Raw genomic sequence first — 23,343 nt, 5'->3', positions numbered from 1 at the left:
TAAAAAGAACTGATTCAGGCAACAACATGGATGAAATCTCAAAAACACACTGTAAGCACAAGCAGCCTTGCAAAAAAGTACATACTGTATGATCTCATTTATATGAAGTTTGAGAACAGGTAAAACTCATCCATGGTGAGGGACATTAGTAGTGATTACTGGGAAGGCAGTGAGAGGACAAGAAAAAGGAGAAACACAAAGAAACTTTCTGGGGTAATAAAATGCTCTGTATCTTGATAGGGGTGTGGGTTACACAGCATGAGTTCTGACAAACGCATCAAATGGTAACACTTAAGATCTGTGCAAACAAATAAACAAAAACTGTGAATTTCATTCTATGTAAATTATATATCCAAAAATAAAATTAAAATATTTTAAAAATCAATACATGTATTTCTTTAACTCCAGATACTAATAGTTGACCTCTAGTTGGAAAGTAACAAGGCTGACTGGTTCAAGTACTGCTCTTCAAAGTAGTCACCAAGGAGACTTATCAAAGTATCCAATGTTGCTATTATGCAAAACATCCACTCAGTTTGTTACATAAAATAGTTACAGAAAAAATCAGTTACAAAGTTAACTGGAAAAAAGAAATATGATTCCAACTATGACTTTACAGAGATACATAATTACAGATAAAAGACAGAGGGAAAATATCAAAAAGTTAACCTCAACTATGAACTGGGTGATAGAATTATGGGCAATGTGGTATTATTTTCCAACTTGTAAATTTTGTAAAGCAAGCGTAAACTATTTTCATTATTAGAAAATATTTTCTGAAAACAATAGAAAAGCAGTCTTGTTATCGCTTCAAATGTTTTGTGGTTATCTCAAATCCTTCATGGAAGAAAGCACCTAGCTACTAACTAACCAACCTTCTCAAAAAGTTTTTCAGTAAACCCAGGTAATACATACACCATCTCATTTAATCAGCACCACAATTTTATGAGATAGATATTATCAGTCCCTTTTAATCTACACGATTCTCAAAGGCAGGTACTCCTACTATCCTTATTTAAAAGACAAAAAAATCCCTAAGACTCAGAATGGTTATGTAATTTCCCCAGGGCTAATTATGAGTGGAGCATAGATTTGAATTGAGGCAGTTTACTCCAGAATCCAAGCTCTACTTTTAAGCACTTAGCTGTACTGCATCTGGGGACGGCGGTCTGGGCAGTGGAAGTGGCTACTGCTCCTGCTCTTCCTATTACTACTATTGAGTTATGTATTATCTCATTATATATCATATATAATCTCATTAGTTAAAATTTCTGAAAAGAAATAAATCCATGGATAATTATCATGGGAAGTTTGGCACATCATGAATCACTTATTCTAAAGCAGGGATCTCCAACCTTTTTTGCACCAGAGACCAGTGCTCCAATGAGAATCTAATGCCTGATAATCTGACATGGAGCTGAGACACTGATGCTGGCTAGCGCTGGGGAGCAGCTGAAAATACAGATGAAGCTTGACTGCTGCTGTTCATGTCCTGCTGTGCGGCCTGGTTCCTAACAGGCCATGGACCAGTACTGTGTGGGGGCTGGAGACCCCTGTTCTGAAGGACCACTCTGATCACCTTAGTCACGATAAGACGGTACTTAAATTTCTACCAAAAATCTACATCTACAGGAGCTATATGTATCTCACAGCACACTGTGTTAATTCAAAGCTTTCAGTCTGTTTATTCTATAGACTGATCGTTTATTTTCATCATGATTTTCTTTAAAGGCCCAAATATTAAGATTTAATATAAAATTTCCTTATTTTCTTTGTATTATTTTAAGGATCAGAAAAGATGACATTACATAAAAAAAAAAATCAAATGTACAGTATTATTTCTCTTGTTATTAAATATAAAAATCTTTGATTATCATTCTGAAATAGAGAAAGTAGATGAGTCTTTCATTCCTTAAATAGCCAACTTGGCTCTACTAATTCTTTACTAACTATATTCTAGCTAATCCACTCCTTCAACAGGTTCTGAGTGTGGTCCCTGACTAGCACGACTAGGGTCCAGGGAGCTGGCAAGAAATGCAGATTCTCAGGCCAACCCCAAACCTGCTGGATCAGGAACTCTGGGGAGCCACCCAGGATTTCTGAGTTAACAAGCCTGCAGTGATTCTGCTGGACACTCAAATCTGAGAATCATTCCTTTATCCTATTTGAACAAAATGTTGGTTAACTGAGTCTAGGGCGTCTAGATTTAAATCAAAACCTTTACCCCTTAGGAAGACTTCCAGGAAATGCAAGCTCTTTGTTTTCTGACCACTTTCCAAAAAAGAATAGTATTTCAAAAACCTTTTCAAAAAATAAGCACTAATCTAACCTTCTGTGAAGAAGGCTTTTTCACCATACAAACTATCTTAGTCCCTTTTCAGATTTGTTACTTGTAAGAAAAGACTAAGAGAACTCCTAAGGCCATAAAAGCACATTTTTAGCAACCTTAGAAAGATTCTAGACTCCCTGTTCAGATACATCACTTTCTTCTTTCTGCCAGCTTCTGGCTTCCTTCTGCCACCTTCTCTGTGCAGAGCAACAGCTCTCAACACCTGTAGCCAAGAGAATAACCTGAGTGTTTGTATGGCTCCTAAATCTCACTTAAATGTTATCTTTTTTTGCCTTCCTTCTAAAAGATAAGCATTTGAGTTGTTTTCAGTACAAAACTAGAATATGCTACCAAGGGGGGGGGGGGGAGGACAACGTATCAGGTTTTCCTACTGTTAAAACGGAGAAATCTTTTTTTTTTTAATCATGTTATGCCTTTTTAACATTATTCCCAAGTTGTTGAAATGGCTTATATTAAGGAATGAGAAAGGAGAAATAACCACACACATCAAGAAAGTCCAAAATAATAGAAAATTTTTGCACAACTCTAAGTTAATGATTTTTAAAGCCTGGATGAAAACAATTTCTATTAAGGTAGAATTGACCCAAGAATAGGCTGTGCAGGTTAGTGATTAAGAGACCCTTAGCACTGTGTGAGATCCAATCCTGGTTCTGCCACCTACTGGCTGTGTGATTGTGGAAAGTTATTCAGCTTTCCTCTATTTCCCATTCTGTGTGCCTTAATTTCTTAATCTGCAACAAGGAAATTATACATAGTGGCCACTTTATATTTTTTTAATGAGTAAAAGAATTAAATATTTTGAGTTTCTCTCTGAAAATAAAAGAAAAATATGTTGACTTTAGAGACCAAAAGTATAAGAGGGTCAATATTTATAGAAAATAGCAAGAGTGTTGTCAAAAAAGATCTTAAGTCACTCCCTAGGAAAAAGTTTCAGGCCCATGCAGTTGTACAGGTGAAGTCTCAATTCTTCAAGGAAAAGATAATTCAAATGCTAAAATGTGAAAGACTTCTAAACTCTTTCTAAATTACACAACACTGATATCGAAACCTGACAAAACACAAAAAAGCACTATGGTATCAATCTCAATATTGATTGCTGAGAGCAAAATTTCTAAATGTAAGACTAACAAAAAAAATTCAGGAACACGTTAACTTTTAATTTCACAATTATGGAGATGGTTCAACTTGATATCAGGAAACCTAGTAGAATAATTTGTCACATAAAACAGAAGAGAAAAAATCATAGACGATTCACCAAAGATGTCAAACAGAAATCTGATAAAATCTAACATCTAACAAAGAATGGATTATACCCCTAAAATAATGCAAACCAAAGATTACATCATACTTAATAATAAAACACTAGCTATATCTCCATTTAAGTCAGATCCAAGACAGGAATACCCAAGAGCATAAACATTGGTAGGAATACCAGCAAGAAGACGAAAGTATCAATAATGTAAAAAATAACCTGTCTACTAGGAAAACCCAAGAGAATTACCTGAAAAAAGTATTGGAATTAATAAGAGAATACCATAAAGTGGGCAAATTAAGTGACATATACCCATCAACATCTTTTCCATATTAAAAGTCGGGTGATAAAATAGAACTCCTCAATAGCAACAATAAACTCATTAATACTTCCAAAATAAACCTAATAAGAAAGGTATATTACCTATATAAAGAAAACTATCCTACACTTCTGAGCAACTTAACACTCCATGAAAAGATAACTTGTATGTACACAGCACAACTCAGGAAGCCACAAAACTGCTACAATGTCAAATTCCTCCTTAAATGATTTATAAAATTCAATATAATCCCAACGAAATCCCGTGATTTTTTGTTTGTTTTTTTTTAAGGATTTGAAAAACAATCCTAAAGTCTACCTGAAACAACTGCCATAAAAATCATGTGGAACTATATAAACTTTATTAATGTTCATGTCATACCCTAGAGTTTCTACTTAATTATGAGGTTCAGGCATTGCATTTTTTTTAAAACTCCCCAAGTAATTTTGATGTGCAGACAAGGTTGAGAACTACATATCTGGAAGAGTAACTTACAAGAATGGCAAAGAAAATATCGAATTCTTGAAAAAGAATGAAAAGCAACCAACTCTACCACATATTTTTATACAGCTAGGATAGTAAGTTTCTAGGATAAGCAAAAATCAATGAAACCAAAGAGTTCCGAATTAGACCCAAATCTTACATAAGTGAAAACTAAATAAAGCATACCGAAACTGTATTTGACATTAGTGGGGGGAAAAGCTAATTATCAATATTTAAATAACTGGTACTGGGACCACTACAATTTGGGGAAAAAATATACAGCTAGATCTCTGTAACTCACTCAAGCCAAAATAAATCCCAAATTAAAGATCTAAGGTCTAAAGGGAAAAAAATAATAATTTTGTAATAGAGAAAACATTTCTAAACATGACATAAAACCCAAAAGTCATAAAAGAAAAAGATGGATAAATTTACTTCTATAAAAATTGAAAACATCTATTTGGTAAAAACATATCTATCACAAGAAATATCCCATTGTAAATCTATGTGGCCATATTCCCAGTAAAACAGACTTTAGTAAATAAAAACAGGAGGGGAATTTTGTCTTTATTAAAAGGCTTAATCGGTCACTATAAACATTAAGATTAACCAACAAGAAAAAAACAGGAAACAATGCATCAGAAAAATGAACAAAGAATATGATCATTAGCCAAATACATATGCCCCTGAAGTTATAGGAAGGCACAATCTGCCTAAGAGACTGGCAAATTAGTAAAAATATTAGCCTTGGTGAGAACTGGAGGGACATGGGCTCATCTGTTGCTTGTGAGGGTATAATCTGCACAATGTTTTGGAGTTTGGCAATATCGGTGCTTATTAAAAATGTCAATTATCCTTTAATCCAGAAATTTTACTCCGAAGAATTTACCTCGCAGATACAGTCACTCAGATGTACAAAGATGTATATACAAATCAAAGCTGTTATAACAGCAAACCACTAGCAACAACCTAAACGTCCAGTCAATGGGGCATTAGTCCTATAAATTAAGATATACCAAAATCAGGTTCTACTACTATACCACATCTAGTAAGAAGGACTGAGAGCTCTATCTAAGATGGAATGACCTCCAACTTACATTGTTAAATGGCAAGAAAGAGATGTTTGTGTGTACACATGCACACATACACACAGAGAGACAGAGAGAGAGACAGAGAGAAAGAGAGAGAGAAAGGGAGAGCGAGAGAAGAAGAGAGGGAGAGGGAGAGTTATATACAGAGACAGGTAGAGAGGGAGGGACAGATTGGTTATACTATACTGCTCTATGTTTTAAAAGAGATAGCTATGCACATACCTCACTATACCTCTGCATGCACAGACTATCTCTGGCAAGACAGATAAATAATAGTTGCCTCTGGTGAGAGAATTTGGGAGAACCAAAGGTCAAGAATTAAGGAAGGTTAACTTTTCGGTTCTTACCCTTAGTGCTATCTATGTATGAGGGGTGGGGGTTGTTTTTAAATTGGGTGAATAATTACTTTCTAAAAACAAAACTTTTAACAGAGTCTTTGACCCAGTAACCTCACTTTTCAGAATCTATCTCATCATCTGTGTGGATAGTTAGCATTGTTGCAGCACTGTTTGTACCAATGAAAAATTGTAAACAATACAAATGTTCATCATCAGAAGAGTAGATAAACTTTGGTGCATCAAATAATGGAATACTTTGCTATCAGTGGGAAAAAAAGAAAAATCTGTGCACACTAAGATGCTGTTAAATCTATATACGTTATGTGTATGCTGTTAGGCAAAACAGCAAGGTGATTCCGTAGTTTAGTTCCACTTGGTATTTAAAAAGGATATGTGTTGATAAATATATCTGCATAGAAGTACTTATCTATAAGGTGTTAGAGGCTGCTCTTTTAATTATTTGAATTATTTTACAGAAAGTATGCATTTCCTGTGTAATAATTTTTAAAACAAAACTATATTTTAAAAGTTTCTTTTCCCTGTGTGCATTTTAAAATCCAATTTGGCTCTGAGAAGAATGGCGTAAAATGAACTTGTCTCTTGCTTTTACTATTTGCCCACCACTATTAGGTATTTTGCACTGTGACAATCTTTCAAAATTGCCAGTCCCCACCCCTCCTTCACCATCAGCCTCTGAGATACCTATAGGCAATAGAGATGACTGCCCTCACAAAACTAATATGGCTTACCTTCCACATAGTGAACACTTACAAAGTGTTGTTTGAAAAAAGGTCAATTTGTACAAAAGAAAGAATCCCAGACAATGAAAGCTCGGGTGGACAGTGGAACATGAAGTGACAGATGAAATCGGCAAAGCCCAGACAGTAGGAGACTCCCCAGAACAAAAAACAAGCAAAACAACCAGATTCTTCAACAAATACGTTTTAAGAATCTTAAAGATAAACAGATTCTTAAGAGCCCTATCAATTGACTAAAATATGGGTTATTTGGATTTTGAAAAATAGTCTGAAAAAAAAACAAATTATAACATAGGAGACTACTGGAAATCTGAATCTTTAGTGGGCATCTCATGATGTGTAGAAATTGTTCAAGTATTTGCATGTGAGAATTTACATGTGAGAATGACACTATTTTTAGGTATGCCAAGTCTAACTTTTAGAGTTACATATTATCAATGGCTCGCCAAGTATGGTAAGGGCGCAAAACTACTTTTATAAAATACTAAGACATTCTTTGTCTTTTTTACCCTCATTCTCGCATAAGAACAGAGATTCTTTCCAGAGGTTCTGTGACATGTGATGTCACTCTGCTTAATGGCTAATGGAATGTGTTCTTGCATTTTAAAAGTCTGTTTTAGTATATAGTGTGGCAAATATTGGTAGATATAATATACATTAAAAAAAATTGTCTACAGCCATGCTACCCTGAACAAGGCCGATCCTGTTTGATCTCGGAAGCTAAGCAGGGTTGGGCCTGGTTAGTACTTGGATGGGAGACCACCTAGGAAGACAAAGTGCTGTATGTGTAAAAAGTAAAAAAGTAAGGGATTGTAATTGACAAAGACCTTGCAATCTGTGAGGTCAACTAAGGGTTGCCTCTCCTAAAAAGAAAAAAATCTCCTTAGGGCCTCCAATAATCTTTTAATATTATCTACGAGTCCCAAGACCAAAAGACTAAGAATTCTTGCATCATGCTACATCTACCTTTGTATATAATTCAAATTCTCCAAAATGAAATTTTTTTTTATAAGTGGGTATCATGGAGTGGAATAAGTGAATTAGGAACAAACATCAATCTATCCAGATATCCTAAACCAATCACAAATCCTTTCTCAACTACTCTAAAAGGCATGTGTACACACAGACCCCTCTTCAAATGCCAGGGACAACTAAAATTTAAGTTCACATTCCCCTTTGCTAATGTTTCAAAAGAGATAAATGCAATTTTGAGGTTGGGAATTACTCCTTTTATTTCTGAAGTTAAAAGAAGTTCCTTACCTATGACAGTCACAGAACTTCATATCTGTCACCTAATCCTTGTAATCGACCTTGTGGGGAAATTGTGTTCTACTCTTATTTCTTTCTCCCTTTTCCTTATTTGGGACTAATCAAATCAAAAGAATAGCCCAAACCATTTGTCTGCTCTAGAATTTGCTGTACCAAATATTGTGTGAAGTAGGTACACTGGCTGGTGGTTGTAGTTTGGAAAAGCCTTTTTCTCAGAGCTTCCGCTAGCATTTGTTCCTTCAGTGGGAATCGGTGAGTACTCTTCTTCCCTTGTCAGCTCTTACCTTTTGTAGCTGTCTCATACCTATCTGGGCATTTGCCTTCCAAGTTCTCAAAGTTCAGTTCCAAATCTCCGCATCAGTTGCAAAGCTGGTAGCTGCAAACCCCAGCCCAGGCCTTTCCCTAGAGCAGAGCTCTCAATCTTGCCCAGGTCTCAAAACTACTTTGAGGCTTCCTAAAACCTGGAATGCTGGGCTTATTCCCAGTTTCTGAGTCAGGAGCCCTATCCTTGTACCTAGCTCCTCTGTGGTACTGGTGCTATGGGTCCGGGGACGCCACTTTGAGAACCACTGTTCCAAGTTTTCCTCTGGGAACCAAAGGCCCCTGCTGTCTCCAGGCTCTGGTACCTCTTTCCTGTTTACAGTGGCAGGTACGTGACCAGCCTGAAACACAACTTCTTTGTTAGTAAATTGGAGACTGTGACAACAAAAACTTTACTGGATGGTTGTAAAAAAGAAAGGGTATAACATAGTAAGAACTCAGCCAGCTAGGTAAAGTAGGCTTTACCAAAGTCACTGATACAGTAAGCTGATTCCCAGCAGAAGTTGCCTCTTTCAACCGTGTGGTCCCATTTCCACACATTTTCTTCAGAAGCTGAAAGCTAGCAATCAATCCAAACACTCTCCCTAAGCTTTCAACTGCGTGACATGTACCCTATCCTACTTTTGGTTTCTTTTAGAATTCCCATTTTAAAGACATGGGGCAGAGATCTTTAACCTGGAAGAAGGGCTCCAGATACCAAATCTGTCTCTTCCAAGTGGGAAGGGCAAGAGGAAACCCTGAAGGGAGGACAGGAGGGTGCTTCGCCGTCCCATTTTATTACACTGTCCCATTATACCAAGTTACTTAGAGGGAGAAGTCCCCAGTTAGTAGAAGTATTCAAAAAGCTGACACTCACTTACCTTGGTCATGCCTCCCGCCTGTGCCGTGTTCAGTCCTGCGTGACTGGGAATTTGCGGTGAAACCTGTGTTAACGTCTCGGCCAGCACGCTGCTCGTGGTCCCCTGCATGGCTGGAGCAGGGTACGGCATCCCAGCTCCCCTTCCTCTGCCAGCAGCCCCCAGAGATCCATTCATGACTTGCGCCTGCCCCTGCTGGGCCTGGTTCATTAAACTATGGCCCGAGTTACTATTAAGGAGGCCTGGGTGGGTCTGGTTAAAGTTAGCATTCATGCAGATCCCAGGTCCAGTCTGCGACGTGGCAGGGCTGCTGGTCACCAGCCCCACTTGCTTTTGTGCTTGCGGATTCAGTGGTTGGGAAGCAGGGGGAGTGGGCCCAGAGGTGCTGGCTGCCTGTTTGGGCAGGCTGGAGGCTGAAGAATCTCCTTGGTTCAGAGGGCTCTTGCCCATGGCGCCCAGGCTGGCCATATTCGCATTGTTCGGCTGCCCTTGAGCCTGGCCACCAAGGCCTTGCTGCACTGGGCTGCTGGCACTCACATTTCCTATTCCTGGGTTGATACTAGAGCCACTGCCTCCACGCAGAAGCTCTGACAGTTGTTTATGTTTGGAAGCAGCATCTGGAACAAGGTTCCCACTGTTTAAAAGGCCTAATTCTCCATTGGGGATCAGCTCATCAGGAAGATCATTTTCCAAGTCAAACAATGATCCAAAATCTAAAAATTAAACAGAAATGGAAATGAGAAACTAAGCAACCATAAAAGCTCTCCAATATTCCTATGATCTTAAACCTAAAGCAGAATGTAACACAGAACACTAGTATGTCCTAAGGCTAATGTAAAAATGATTTGAAAGTTCATTTGGGAAAATAAAACACAAGAATATTTTTCAAATTCTGAAGGAAAAGTTAAACAAACAAGAAAAGAGCCATATCTATTAGATTTTGATATATTTTAAAACAACAATTAAATTGTGATATGGGGGAAAACACAGATATACAAATTAAGGAAAAACAATAGGAAATTCAAAAACACTGAATTATAATGTTAAAATGCTTTTAAGAATGTATTATATAAAACGCAATTGGGCATCAGGCTAGATAAACAGCAATCTGGAGAAATTAAAGCCTAACCTTAAGTGATTACATATTTAAAAGGTAAATTATATACACATACACACACACATATAAACTAGCCCTAACAGAAAATGACATTTCTTAAAATGTTGAATCTTCAGAAAATAATAATAAAGATACATACAAATTTAAAATAGCTTAACAAAAATAAGAGTTTAAATAATACTTGTATCATATGAAGGGGGTTAATGTCAATCACATAAAAATATGAGAAGCACCTTGGCTCCCAAATATAAATGCACAAAGAACAAAAGCAGCTAAGTATCATAAAGGAATATTAAACAGTAAACTAAATAGATCATCCTTCCTGGTAAAACCAAACATGCAAATTAACAACTCCTTTTTTTCTGGCCCCTCTCAAAGTGACAAGTCTCTAACATGAAGTCTATATATGTCAAGTCCAGCAGTGACCATGCATTCTTCAACCCACAACAACCTGGCTATGCAGGTATGTACAAAGAACAAGGTATGAAGAAATAGATTCATGTAGTATTATCTGTAACATCAAAAAACCAGCAAACAACAATAAACATATGAAAAGATGCTCAATATCACTAATCATCAGAGAAATGCGAATTAAAACCGTGATGAGATATCATCTAACACCTATCAGAATGGCTATCATCAATAAATTAACAAACAAGTGATGGTAAAAGGATGTGGAGAAAAGGGAACCCTTGTGCACTGTTGGCAGGATTGCAAACTGGCACAACCACTATGGAAAACAGTATGGAGGTTCTTCGAAAAATTAAAAGCAGAACTACCTTATGACCTAGCAATTCCATTTCTGAGTATTTATCCAAAGAAATCCAAAACACTAATTCGAAAAGACATATGCACCTCTATATTCACTGCCACATTATTTACAATAGCCAAGACATGAAAGTAACCTAACTGCTTATCGATAGACAAATGGATAAAGATGAAGTACATATATACAAAGGAATATTACTCCCACCCCACCAAAAAATGAAATCTTACCATTTGCAACAACATGGATGGACCTAGAAGGTATTTAATTAAGTGAAATAAGTCAAGACGAGAAAAGACGAATACCATATGATCTCTCACTTATATGTGGAATCTAAAGAACAAAATAAGCAAACAGAAAGAGGCTCATAGATAATAGAAAATATTTTGATGGTTGCCAGATGGGAGGGGTGTTGGTGGGCTCGGTGGAAAAGATCAAGGGATTAAGAAGTACAAATTGATAGTTACAAAACAGTCACAGGGATGTAAAGTACAGCATAGGGAATAGTTGATAATATTGTAGTAACTATGTAATAGTGCCAGGTGGACACTAATCAGAAGGATCACTTCATATATTATATGTGCAACTGCTACGCTGAACAACTGAAACTAATATAAAATAATACTATCAAATGTAATTGAAAAATAAAAAAAATAAAATAAAGGGGACAAACTACGCAGAAGCAGTTTAGCCTGATGGTTACAGGCTCTAGACCCACACTGCCGGTTTGAACGCCAGCTCTGCTGCTAGCTCCTCACTAATTAGCTGAGTGACCTTGGGTAAGTTACTTAGACTTTCTATGCCTCAGTTTTCTTATCTGGAAACTGGGGGTGACAAAAGCCACCACATAGGACTGTTATGATGCAAAGCACTTAAACAGTGGGTAGTAAGTGTTCAGTAAGTATTAGCCATTATTATTATTCTCCCATAACAAAGTATAATAAATTGCTGTAAAATACTACAAAACACTACACACCTATGAGATTATGAAGCCTGTAGGAATGGAGGAAATGTTTACATGTTGTGTAAAAACATGCCAATGGAAAATGTAATGCAAAATAGCACCTAGAGTAAGATTAGAACTAAAGTATGTATATGTGAGCAGTGGCTAGAAAGTAATATGCTAAAAATAAAGAATTGTCCTGGTAAAGTGGTGGGGGAAATGAGTACATGTAGCTTTCTTTCTTTTCTTTTCTTTTTTAAATTAAACATAGCCACTCCCCCTCCCACCACCCATTTTTAGAAAACAAGCTTTTTCTTCATGGCTACAGATTCTAATGGCTGCTTACCCAACAAGCCCCCCTTGGCTGGCTGCATCACAGGTTCCTCTCAGGAAGGGCAACACCTTCCCGGCTACAGGAAAGAGAGTGATTGGAAAAGCCAAACAGCACAATCATCTTCCTTGCAGTTGACACAATCCAAGCTAAGGGAACTGAAGGCAAGTTGGCCAAGACAATTCTGGAAAAGTTTTTCCTTCCTAATAGTTAAAGGATGCTCATAAAGAGATCTCCCTATTCTTCACTAGATTTCATCACGGAACTCCGGCAACCCTATACAACCGAGAGAGAGAAGACGCCACTCACAAACTAACAATGGCTGCAGCAAACAATGCGAACATCTCTGAGATGCATAATTTAACCCTGAAACCTTCCTAGCTTCAGACTTTTTGTTACATGAGAAAATTCACTTCCTACATTTAAGCCACTCAGGCTTGAGTTTACTGTAGCTTGTAGCTGAAGGCATCTTGATACCTCCATCACGTCTATGAATGCAGTTTGAACTCCTTCTTACGGCATCTGAGGTCATCAGGATGTGGCCCCTGCCCACTTCGTAGCCCGTCTTTCCCCTGGCACCCCCTGATGTACCCTACCTTCCAGCCATAACATCGTAAGCTGTCACATGCATCAGCAATCTTTCTTCTAGATGTGCTCTCTCAATGGAAACCCTGCCCCCCTCCCAGCCCTCACTTGGGATTAGACGCAGCAACTATGACGACTATGACATTCTTTAGGCTACCGTGGCAGGACTAGTCCCTCTTTTCACCCTCCAGAGTGAATAATATGCCTGGTAAACCACCTCTAACACATAGGTATTTCTCATCTGACTATACGAATTAGATATTTTATACACACATGTGCACATTTTTGTGTAATCTATGAGACTAAGCTGCAGAAGTATGATCCCTTCCTCCCAAGTACTTCGGTATGCGTCTCCTAAGGACACCCTTTTTATACAAGCACAGTAAATTTATCAAATTCAGGAAATTTAACACTGATACAATACCTAATGTATTGATTGTCCTTACTCGGATTTGGCCAGTTGTCCCAATAATGCCCTTTATCACATTTACTTCCCTGATCTAAGATTCAATTCTAATCCCAGCACACTTACTTAGTTATTAGACCTTTGCCTTCTCCTTTCAACTAGAAAAAGTTCCTCAGACTTTTTCATAACTCTGACATTTTTGAAAAGTACAGGCCAGTTGTTTTATAGAATGTCCCTCAATTTGGAGTTGCTTCCTCATAATTACGGGACACATAAATATGAAAAGACAAAAAGACAATGGGCGCTGACTCCTAGATACAGTAGACAGCTGAGAGAGAACCACTGACTAGGCCTTGCTGCTGTTGATTACCCAGCTTCTGCATCCCAACATGGTTTTGCAGGTTCTATTTCACAGCTTTTATGTTACTATGTTGTCCTCAATCTGGAGATTCATGAAAGTCTCCAGATATAAAAGGCACATGAAATAAGTAAAAACAAAACAAGCCTTGCAGGTTTTATCCACATGTACACACGTTTTTACTAAGCACTCTTAAAAAAAAAAAAAAAAATCAATATGCTTTTTCTAATGCAATGCTTTTTAATCTACAAACATGAAAATGAAACTTCATCTAAATTAGAAGAATGTGGGAGCCATTTATGACAGAGCTTGGATTTCCTTCCTATTTGCCAGGAGGGGGATAAAGAGTTGGTGCCGGAAGTTCTCCTGACTGGCTCTTCCAAGCATCCTGAATACTATTCCTAGGAGAGGGTGGCCAGGACAGGACAACAGCAGGTGAACCCCCAAAAAATGTTAAACAAGGCAGTGTCAGGGTCCTTAGTCCAGTGTAGGAATTGGAAAAAGAACACTTGTAATTGGGACACGTGAGTTCATATCCTGGCTGAATCAATTACTTAGACGTCCCTAGGCAAACTGCTTAATCTCTGAGTCTTAATTCCCTCATGTGTAAAACAGGGACAACAGCATCCCAGGGTTACATGATGAAAGCTCGATGGAGCACTTTATGCCACAGATACTGGTTAGCTTATTCTACCTTGCACAAAAACTTTATCTTTAAAAATTCACCCACCATCCTGCCACTCTCAAATTTACCAGTTTTTTTTTTTTTTTTTTTTTTGTGGTTTCTTCTAGTTCTAGTCCAAATACATATGCAACTTTTACAGTTGTAGGGCATTACAATTTGGGCTCATGTTTTTGGTTTTTTTCTGGTCTGTCACATTTTTGTCCACCTTGATTCCTTTGTCTCATCCTGTTTCAATCCAAATGCATCTCACAACTGTTCAGGTGAAGGGAAGGTTAACTAATTCTATTTATCTGGTGCTTAACTACTAGTCTAAGCACATATGAACATGTATACATAACTACATATACAAGGTGTAGCATTTTAGAAAAACAAGACAGGTTGTGTAGGATTTGTAGAAGGCACATCCATACCATCACTTCTTACCATTACTGTCACCACTTTTCCCTATCCTCTAGTTCAAAAAATTGACAAAAGAGAATGAAGAAGTAAAGCCAGGATGTTGCAACATAACACAGTTATGCTTTCTACACACCAAAGTGTCCCAACACCCAGGTTGTGCAATAGCAATCTGAATCATGGGAAATTCCTACAATTCAAGATTGAGCACTACCACTTCCAATCCCAGGCAAATTCCCTCTGTCTGCCAAATCACCAGGGGGGCCAGGAAAGAGCAAAGCTGAGGCTGAATGGGATTCATGGACACCCTGCTTCCTGGGGGTTTACCCTTAGCAGGAAACCGTCACACAGCAAACAGCAAACATAGCCTGTCACACTTCTGCAGCTAGAGACAGAAATTTTCTGTCTGGGGGATTCCCTGCTGCCAACATGAAGTTGGCCCCTTTCATCAAGCTGGTCTGAGAGAAAAGAAGCTATAAGCTTCCTAGTCACTATAGCGCTCATATAAGGCTGGGGTGTCCACAGCAGTGGCAGAGAAAGGAGAAAGTCACAACAAAATCCAGCCAGCTTTGAAGAACAGAAGGTTTTCATTAAATATAATCACAAAGGGTGCATCGCTTATAGGTTGCATCCAAAAACTTCATTCCAGGTGACCGTCACTTCCGACCACTGAAAGAAATGGTATTCCAAACCTGGTCTAAATCCATTCTTATTCATCATGATCAGAAATCAGTATTTTGCCTTAAAAAAAGAATGAACTATACTCAGGTACTATGAAAAAACGATTTTCATTTTACAAAACCGAATACCAGGTAAGTGGCTGAATCAATCAGTTTGAAAACAGTTTTATTTGAAAAAAGTTGCAAATGTGTCAGCTAAACAAATCACCTACAAAAGACATCTTTTCTCAGGTTTTCTAAAGTCTCTTCTGTCATAATATCTTATATTTTTTCTTTTATTTGGAGCCCCAAATTCTCTGTATTGGCAGAACTGATATTTCTGTCAAAGTGTGTACAAATCAGTTTAATCACACCTTCTACTGGTCTTAGAATACTATCAACTTCCTACAATTAACTCATGACCCTGTTCACCATGAAAGTAGGGATCCTGTCTACCTACTGCCTAGCATAAAATGCTTAGTATATATTAGGCTCTCAACAAACAGCATGCTGAATGAACCAGTTACATAGAAGAGTGCCAGATTTACAGAGGATACACACTATCAGTTTAACAAGTTACTAGTCTAGCCAAAGACATAAAGTATTATTAACATTTAACACCACTTAAACAGAAACAAAGATAACAAATTTCAACAATGAATTATCTTGAAATGTTAACACTGTTCTCTTCTTTTTTTTTTTTTTTTTTTTTTTTTTACAACTCTTTATCTTCTAGGGGACCAGTCAGATCTATTTCACTCTACAGCTACACTTCAGCACCAATGACCCTCTCTATCCTATGGTTGATACAAAGATTAAAAGGCATGAGGTAGAATAATAAACAGTAGTATGACAAACAAACCATGTTAAAGAGTTTAGATGGTTGTGTGTTCATGTTTGTCTACTTCCAAGTATGAAATGCCCCGCCCATGGATTATCTTCTCTACCCCATGCATCATCTCTTATTCTCTCTGCTGCCCTTATTACCTGGGGGGAAAAAATGGTTCTGTTTTCTTTAGATTTTCCTTGGCATTGCTTGTACTCTAATCTGACTACTCAAATGTTCAAGTCTTTCAAAAGCCAAGCACCTCGGAAAAATTTACAAAAAGAATCAATCCCTAAGTCAAAACTGGATGTAAAAAATTGATATAACAAGGGCAATGCATCCTGCAAAAGCTTACATCTACAGATAAGCAATCCACGAAATGGTAGACACTTTTCACAAGGTTATTATTCTCAGATGCTGGAGACCAATTTGGACCTCCTCAGTGCATTTATTAATACAGCACCAGTTAGACACTGACAATATAAGAAGCATAGTCTGGGGTAGTGAGAAAAGTACCCAGATAGGTCTTGATTCAGCTCTGTCTCTGTCACTTACTACGACTACCTCCCTATGTGTGCGTCCTCAGCTCTGGAAGTGAAATTAGTACCTACCTCTAAGATCACTGATTAAAGAATTAAACTATACAATGTCTATACAGTACTCATTTCTCTATGGTAAAGGCCTAAGTAATCTATAACTATTATAGAATAAATGATTTGAAAATTCTTGGGGACTGTGAAAATAAAGAAAGAATTCTCCAACAACAGAGCACTAAAATACAAATGATGATGATGATGATAATGCTGGTGGAAAGGGGAAAAAAGGCCGTTTTATTAGCATTTATGCCATTACAAACAATTTTTATCTAGGCATTTGTGCAAGTTCCCTAAAGACATTTTAACCTTTACTTCTTTTTACAATGACTATTAGGAAATAATTAAAGCAAATTATTTCTAAAATCTGTGATTTAAGCTTTTTTAATGCAAATATATCACCCCCTAATTAGTACAGAATAATGAGTTTTTACTTCATTCTGAACAGTAATCTTATGTGAGCAAAAACTCTCGCTCCTTGTAATCACTATCTACTCAAGACCCAAAGTGGGGTTGGGCTGGGCAACCACCTCCCCTCCCAGGCCTTTCTACAGCAGGAATAAGTCCCCTTCATACGTGGCTGACTGGGCTTATTTGAGCCTTGAGTAAATGTCTGTTTACCACCACCACAAGCCAGGATTATAATCTCACTGAGGAAGGCAGGCCACGGACACCAAGTCATAAACTGAAACTGATAATGCATACATGTCAGATTTTACAGCCAAGTGGAATAAGGAAGTAAACAGAAGCAGGAAAAGCTTCAGGTAAGAGACAAACTCAGAGAAGAATTTTAGAGAGAAAAGTACACTGACAAAAGAGAATAACAGAACATTTCAAACAAGCAGAGGAGGAAGACAGCAAGCCAAACAGGCACAACAAGCTGAGTTTTGCTATACTGAGTTTCGAGAAAAAAAGCTGCAAGACAGCAGGATTCCTTCTGTAGATATGTGAATTTGATTAAGTAGGAAAGGACCCCACTAGAATGCTCTAAATGAGGAATGGACTTCTTGGGGAAGATTGCTGTCAATGTCTATTTAAATAATTGTTCACCATACAAAGCAGAACATTATGACAGAAAAATAATAAAACCCAAGTTCTATCCTCTAGTATAAATATAAGTGTTGTGTTGAGGGTTATAAGACTATTCAATTTGTTAAACCCAAATTTATAGCAATTTATGAGATGAATATTCATGTTACAAAAGGATGCATCCATGGGGACTCTTTAGATGGAAACCTGCCTAGTAAGTACCTTTAAATATTTAAACACCATGAACTATACTGTCTGAAGTGAGGGGAAGGAAACAAAGCTACTGTATTAGATGGAACTAACTGAAATAAAACTACAATACCTTAGAAGTTATGATGTAAGTCACAGGAGAAATACCTGCTTTATAAAAATGCATTTTGTATACAGACAGTCCCCAACTCACAATGTTTCAAATAACAATTTTTCGACTTTAAGATGGCTAGGCTAAGCTATGATGTTCGGTTAGGTCAGGTATATTTAAATGCATTTCAACTTATGATATTTTCCATAACCCCATTGTGAGGTGAGAAGAATCTGTAATTTATTAAGAATAAGTCTATTTAGGAAAGGTAAAACCTAGTTTGCATGATAATTACTCTTAAAATTTGAGCATTTTATTTTTTCGTTCCCAAATCCACTTCATGGTTACTCTGCATCAGGTATCAAGAAATCTTGCTTCACTAAATGTTTGCTATTTACTTTCCTTCCAATTATAGAACCCAAGACAATCCTGACTGAAAGTTCTTTGTCACACTGAACCCTAAAATCATCAGAATTCTGGAATCGTAGCCAGCCTCTTATCTCCATTTGATGCACCTAGAAGTTCCAGGAAAGGGCCATTCCCAGACAGTGAGGACAATTTTTAGTTTCTTAAATGTGTCTGTGTGCTGCCTCCCTCAACCCTAAAGGGTAGAGAAAAGCCTTCATGGGATAAAAGTGGAACAAAAGGTGATGTCTCAGCAGCAAGCCACCACCAGACTGACCATAAATCACCCAGCAGCCCCTAAACGGCAACCAGATGGTCTGGAGCAGAGAGAGCAGAAAGGGGTTCACTATTCTCCACCACCACGGTTAAGAGGGGTGCCAGGACCTGGGTGAGGTACTGTAATCAGCAGCCTATCCACCCTGCAACCTAATTACAGGTCCTGGAGTAAGAGGAAAGTGGGAGCCGAGCTAGGATCCAACTTCTGCAGAAGCAACCCCCACCTCAGGCTACCTGGCCACAGTATAAGTACAAGCAATGTGATGCCCAGAGACCAGGCCTGCTGGCCCAAATGCTGGGAGTAATAGCTTGCTGGTCGCAATACCAAGTCAGGAGAAGGGAAAAGACTTAGAAGTCCAAGTGTACAATATACAGAAATGTGTGGACTATATGAGAGCTCACGACAGGAAATAATTTAAGTCCAAAAAGTACACCAACATCTAAACAATAGAATATTATTTGGCACTAAAAAGAAACAAGCTATCAAGCCATGAAAAGACATAGGAGGAACCCTAAATGCATTAAGTGAAAGAAGCCAATCTGAAACGACTGTGTACTATATGATTCCAACTTTTCCTTCTGAAAAAGACAAAACTATGGAGACAGTAAAAAAGATCAGCGACTGTCAAGAGTTGGGGAGTGTGGGGATGAATAGGTAGAGCATAGGGAACTTTTAGGGCAGTGAAAATATTCTGTATGATACTATAAGGAATATGTGGATATACGTCATTATACATCTGTCCAAACACACAGAATGTACACCACCAAGAGTGAACCCTAATGTAAACTATAAGCTCGAGTGATTATTATGTCAATGTAGGTTCATCAGTTGTAACAGATGTACTACTCTGTGGGGATGCTGATAAGGGGGGAAGCTGTGCATAAGTGGGGGGCATATAGGAAATTATTGCACCTTCCCCTCAATTTTGCTGTGAACCTGAAATAGCTCAAAAAAAAATAGTCTTAAAGGAAAAATTAAGCACACCCTAAAATTACAGATTAATCAAAAGCAACTGAGAGGCACAAAATGATGGAAAATCTCAAGATGAAGAATAATTTATCATCAACAAGACTATATTAATAAATATGCACAAAATACCTAGTGATGTCTATACTGGGTCTAAGTGTGCTGCTTTTAAAGCTTTAAGAATACAAACTCTTGGAGAACAATTTGATGATCAAAATTACATATGCATAATCCTTTTAACCATTAATTCCAATTTTAGGAATCTGTTCTACAGATATACATATAACTGCACAGAGCTATTCACTGAAGCACTGTTTATAAGAGGACAAGACTGGAAATAACCTAAATGTCCATCAGTAGGGAACAGCTTAAATCAATTATGGTCCATCTCATACAAAGGAACACTAGCAACTTTGTATAGAAAGAGATAATGAGGGAAGCCCTCCATGTGTTGCTATGTACAGGTTTTTCACAATGTGTATAGTACCCTACCTTGGGTAAAGAAAAAGACAGGAAGGAGGTAAGGACGCTAAGAATAGCCTTGTCTTCTTAAAAGAGATAAACCCTGGAGAAGAGCACAATCTACTCACATCTGAGGTGGAGGGAGGGAGGCTCTCACTCTACAAATATATGTCCTCCTCTGATTTTTGAACCATGTCAGTGAACTACCTGTCTTAAGTAATTAAAGAAACTGATTTTTTTTTAAAGACAGCCCCTGTAGTGTTTGGCCCAGGTCATTAGCTTTAGCCCAGGTAGTAACTCCTGGAATGCTTCCAGGCTTTCCCAGTTCCAAATGGACTGTTTACAGTTTAAGAATAAAATCTGAAATGAACTCCATGTTAGTTTAAAACATTTTTAGTATTCAAATGAACTTAATAGGTAGGAAAACAAAATGTAAAGAAGGATTTTCAAAAGTACTATTTTTTCTATAGTAATGTGACAATCTACTTACAACATTTTGTACCCAATGTAGTAGTAAGATAAATGTTGCTCACGGCAGTAAAGCTGATGTTATTTCAAAATACTCAAAGAAACACTGGTTGGCTGTCAGGTCTTGTAGCTTCCAGCACATCAATGAAGAAACCTCTAATAAAAGGATTCTGTTAAAACTGGAGCTTGTGACAAAGGAAGTGATGACTGGACATCACACTAAAACATAATCACATTTTCAAATCTCTGGATAGCACTTCTAAGTTAATTTACACTTTGGTCAAATCATTCTTGCTAAAGGTCTAAAGGTTTTGCAACAGGAACTACCCAAAATTCTATTTCTCATCATTTAACAGATTCTTCTAACCACAAATACAGAGGGTGTTTTGCTTTGGGTTTGGTTTACTTTTTAACTAGTTTTACATGACAAAAATTATGTTTTGTTTTGTTTTAAGCATTCAGAAGAACATAAAGTGAAAAGCAGAGAGCCTTCCCAAGCCATCCCCAACCCCAAGCTAAAAAATTTCTAGAGATTTCCTTTTGGAAATCTGTACATGAATTAGTATATACTGTTTTACCCTTAAAAAGATCTAATTATCATTTTTGTTCTCCATCCTTTTTATGTAATGATTCTCAAACTTATCTTTTCTGAAGTACCCATAATTACTCTCCCTTCCCCAAATCTACAATGACGGAGGACTCAGATACTCCTTTTCTGAAGGACTTCTGAGTCACCTTAGTGTTTTGCAATCTAAATTAACTAAATTAATGAAAAGGTCTGAAGTTAATATGAACATTCTTAGAAGTCCTACCAAAGAGGCTGATTTTTACATTATCTGCTTGATGTGGAAATTAAGTTACAGATATCTGTAAATCAACTAATAAGGTGGGTAATAAAAACCACGGTTTCTAAGAATCTTTTCCAGAAACTGGGAAACTATAAACAGAATTTTGGTGTGAACTGGTTGCATGATGTCTAATATGACAATAACAAAACCTCTAATATTGTTCAAGATGACATGAAATTAAATTTTGAAAACCTCAATTCTTCTTATTTATACGGTATAGTGAAAACACTAAAATCATTTTGTTATTTAATTATAGCACCAAAATATTTTACCATTTACAAAAAAAAAGACTTTTATTTATTTATATATATGCATGTATATATTTTTAGGCAATTTTCTTCTTTTTTTTTTTTTTATCCCCCCACCTTCCATTTCCACCCCTGACCTACGGATGGTGCTGTCTTCCCTTAAGAAATAGATGTCTGAAGGTGAGGCGTCTCCTCACATGCGCTCACGGCGTGCACCCGGGGCCAGGAGCACCCGGGGTATGGACCTTGGCTCCACTGGGGCACAAACCCAGGACCTTCTGCGTGTAAAGCAGATGTGATATCCACTACTCTATGGAACAACCCCAGAAAGGAGTTTTAGAATGAAGACTGCTCTTCAAATATTAATATTTCTAACAGTCCAAAATGCATTCATAGTGAAACAAAATGTATAGCATGCACCTTAGAAGAGTAAGAAGAGAAAGCATGCGCTTATTCATATGCAAAGAATATCTCTAGAATGATACACCCTGGTTGCCTGTGGAAAATAGAACTAGGTGACTCCAGAAACAGGAGAGGGAAGTTTTTTACTAATATTCTTTTGTACTTTTTGGAATTTCAAGCCCTATGAATATGTTACTATTCAAAAGATTTTTTTTTTAAGCTTTTTAAAGAAAATTCTTCTGTTTGTTCAAAAGTTTCCTCACATCTGAAGAACACCATTTCTGATTTTTAAACTGCTTTTCATGAGGCCTTTTTCCTCCCATAAATGGGATTTGGGAGGAGAGAAGGTAGTTGACTGTCAACTCTCCTTGCAGACAGGAACATGGATGGAAAAATATACCTTGGAAAAGCCCTAAAAAATGACCTGGATTCCCTAGTCTGACACTGGAGGCTCTCCACAATCTTACCTGGCTTTCAGATGCCCGGTATGACTCCCCCTCATAGTTCACCCTGCAAGAGCTCCAGTGTCCTTCCTTTAAAGAAGTTTCTCTGACCACCCCACCTGAAACATCTGGTTCCTTTCAGTCACAACTCTGATCTCAGTATGCAATCAGACAGGCTTTGGTAGGGCTGCTGGACTGCTTACCTACACCACTACGCTGTTAGTTCCAAGGGGACAGAGCCACCACTGTTATTGCCACAGCCTAGCACTATCCAATACATAAGCAATATGCTTAATTTGAATTATATAAGACATTTAAATATTTGTTGAATAAAAGAATTAAGTGGTAGAATTGAGATTGGAGCCCAGGCCCACCTGAGTCCCCAGAGCAGGACCACACTAGCAGTCTCCACCCCTGAGAAGCAAGACCATACTACTTCTAAATGGTAGCCCATTGAATGTAAACCAAAAACGAAACTGTGTTTTGCAAAAACTGTTACACACTTGAGAGTTTATACCCCCAGACCTTCACACGTGATATTTATGCTTTTCCCTATGCCTAGAATATTATCCCCCCACAATCTCCTGTTCACCCTAAGGTCTCAGTGCAATGCCGCTTCCCCCAAGAGGCCTTCTAACACCCCTCAGAACAGAATCTGTCCTGTACCCCAGAAGTCCCTAACCTTTTTAGCACCAGGGACTGGTGCTCCTATGAGAATCTAGGAGCCTGATGATCCAAGTGGAGCTGAGGCGGTGATGATAGTGCTGGGGAATGGTTGCAAATACAGATGA

At 37.7% G+C, this 23,343-nt stretch overlaps 1 protein-coding gene and 1 pseudogene across 2 annotated transcripts in view; one reads left to right on the top strand and one right to left on the bottom strand.

Moving 5' to 3' along the window:
* Window positions 1–23,343, bottom strand: part of LOC107521673 (CREB binding protein) — a 120,483-nt gene that overhangs the window by 87,680 nt on the left and 9,460 nt on the right. For both annotated transcript variants that reach the window (XM_036226118.1, XM_016166579.2), the window contains exon 2: window positions 9,042–9,751. In XM_036226118.1, the coding sequence (XP_036082011.1) occupies window positions 9,042–9,751 (710 nt within the window). The remainder of the gene's footprint in view (window positions 1–9,041; window positions 9,752–23,343) is intronic.
* On the top strand, window positions 7,261–7,379 carry LOC118607574 (annotated as a pseudogene).

The sequence above is a fragment of the Rousettus aegyptiacus genome, unplaced genomic scaffold (genome assembly GCF_014176215.1).
Source record: "Rousettus aegyptiacus isolate mRouAeg1 unplaced genomic scaffold, mRouAeg1.p scaffold_m13_p_8, whole genome shotgun sequence".
Classification (NCBI taxonomy): domain Eukaryota; kingdom Metazoa; phylum Chordata; class Mammalia; order Chiroptera; family Pteropodidae; genus Rousettus; species Rousettus aegyptiacus.
The sequence above is the reverse complement of the archived record's forward strand: the minus strand, read 5'-3'. Positions and strand labels throughout refer to the sequence as shown.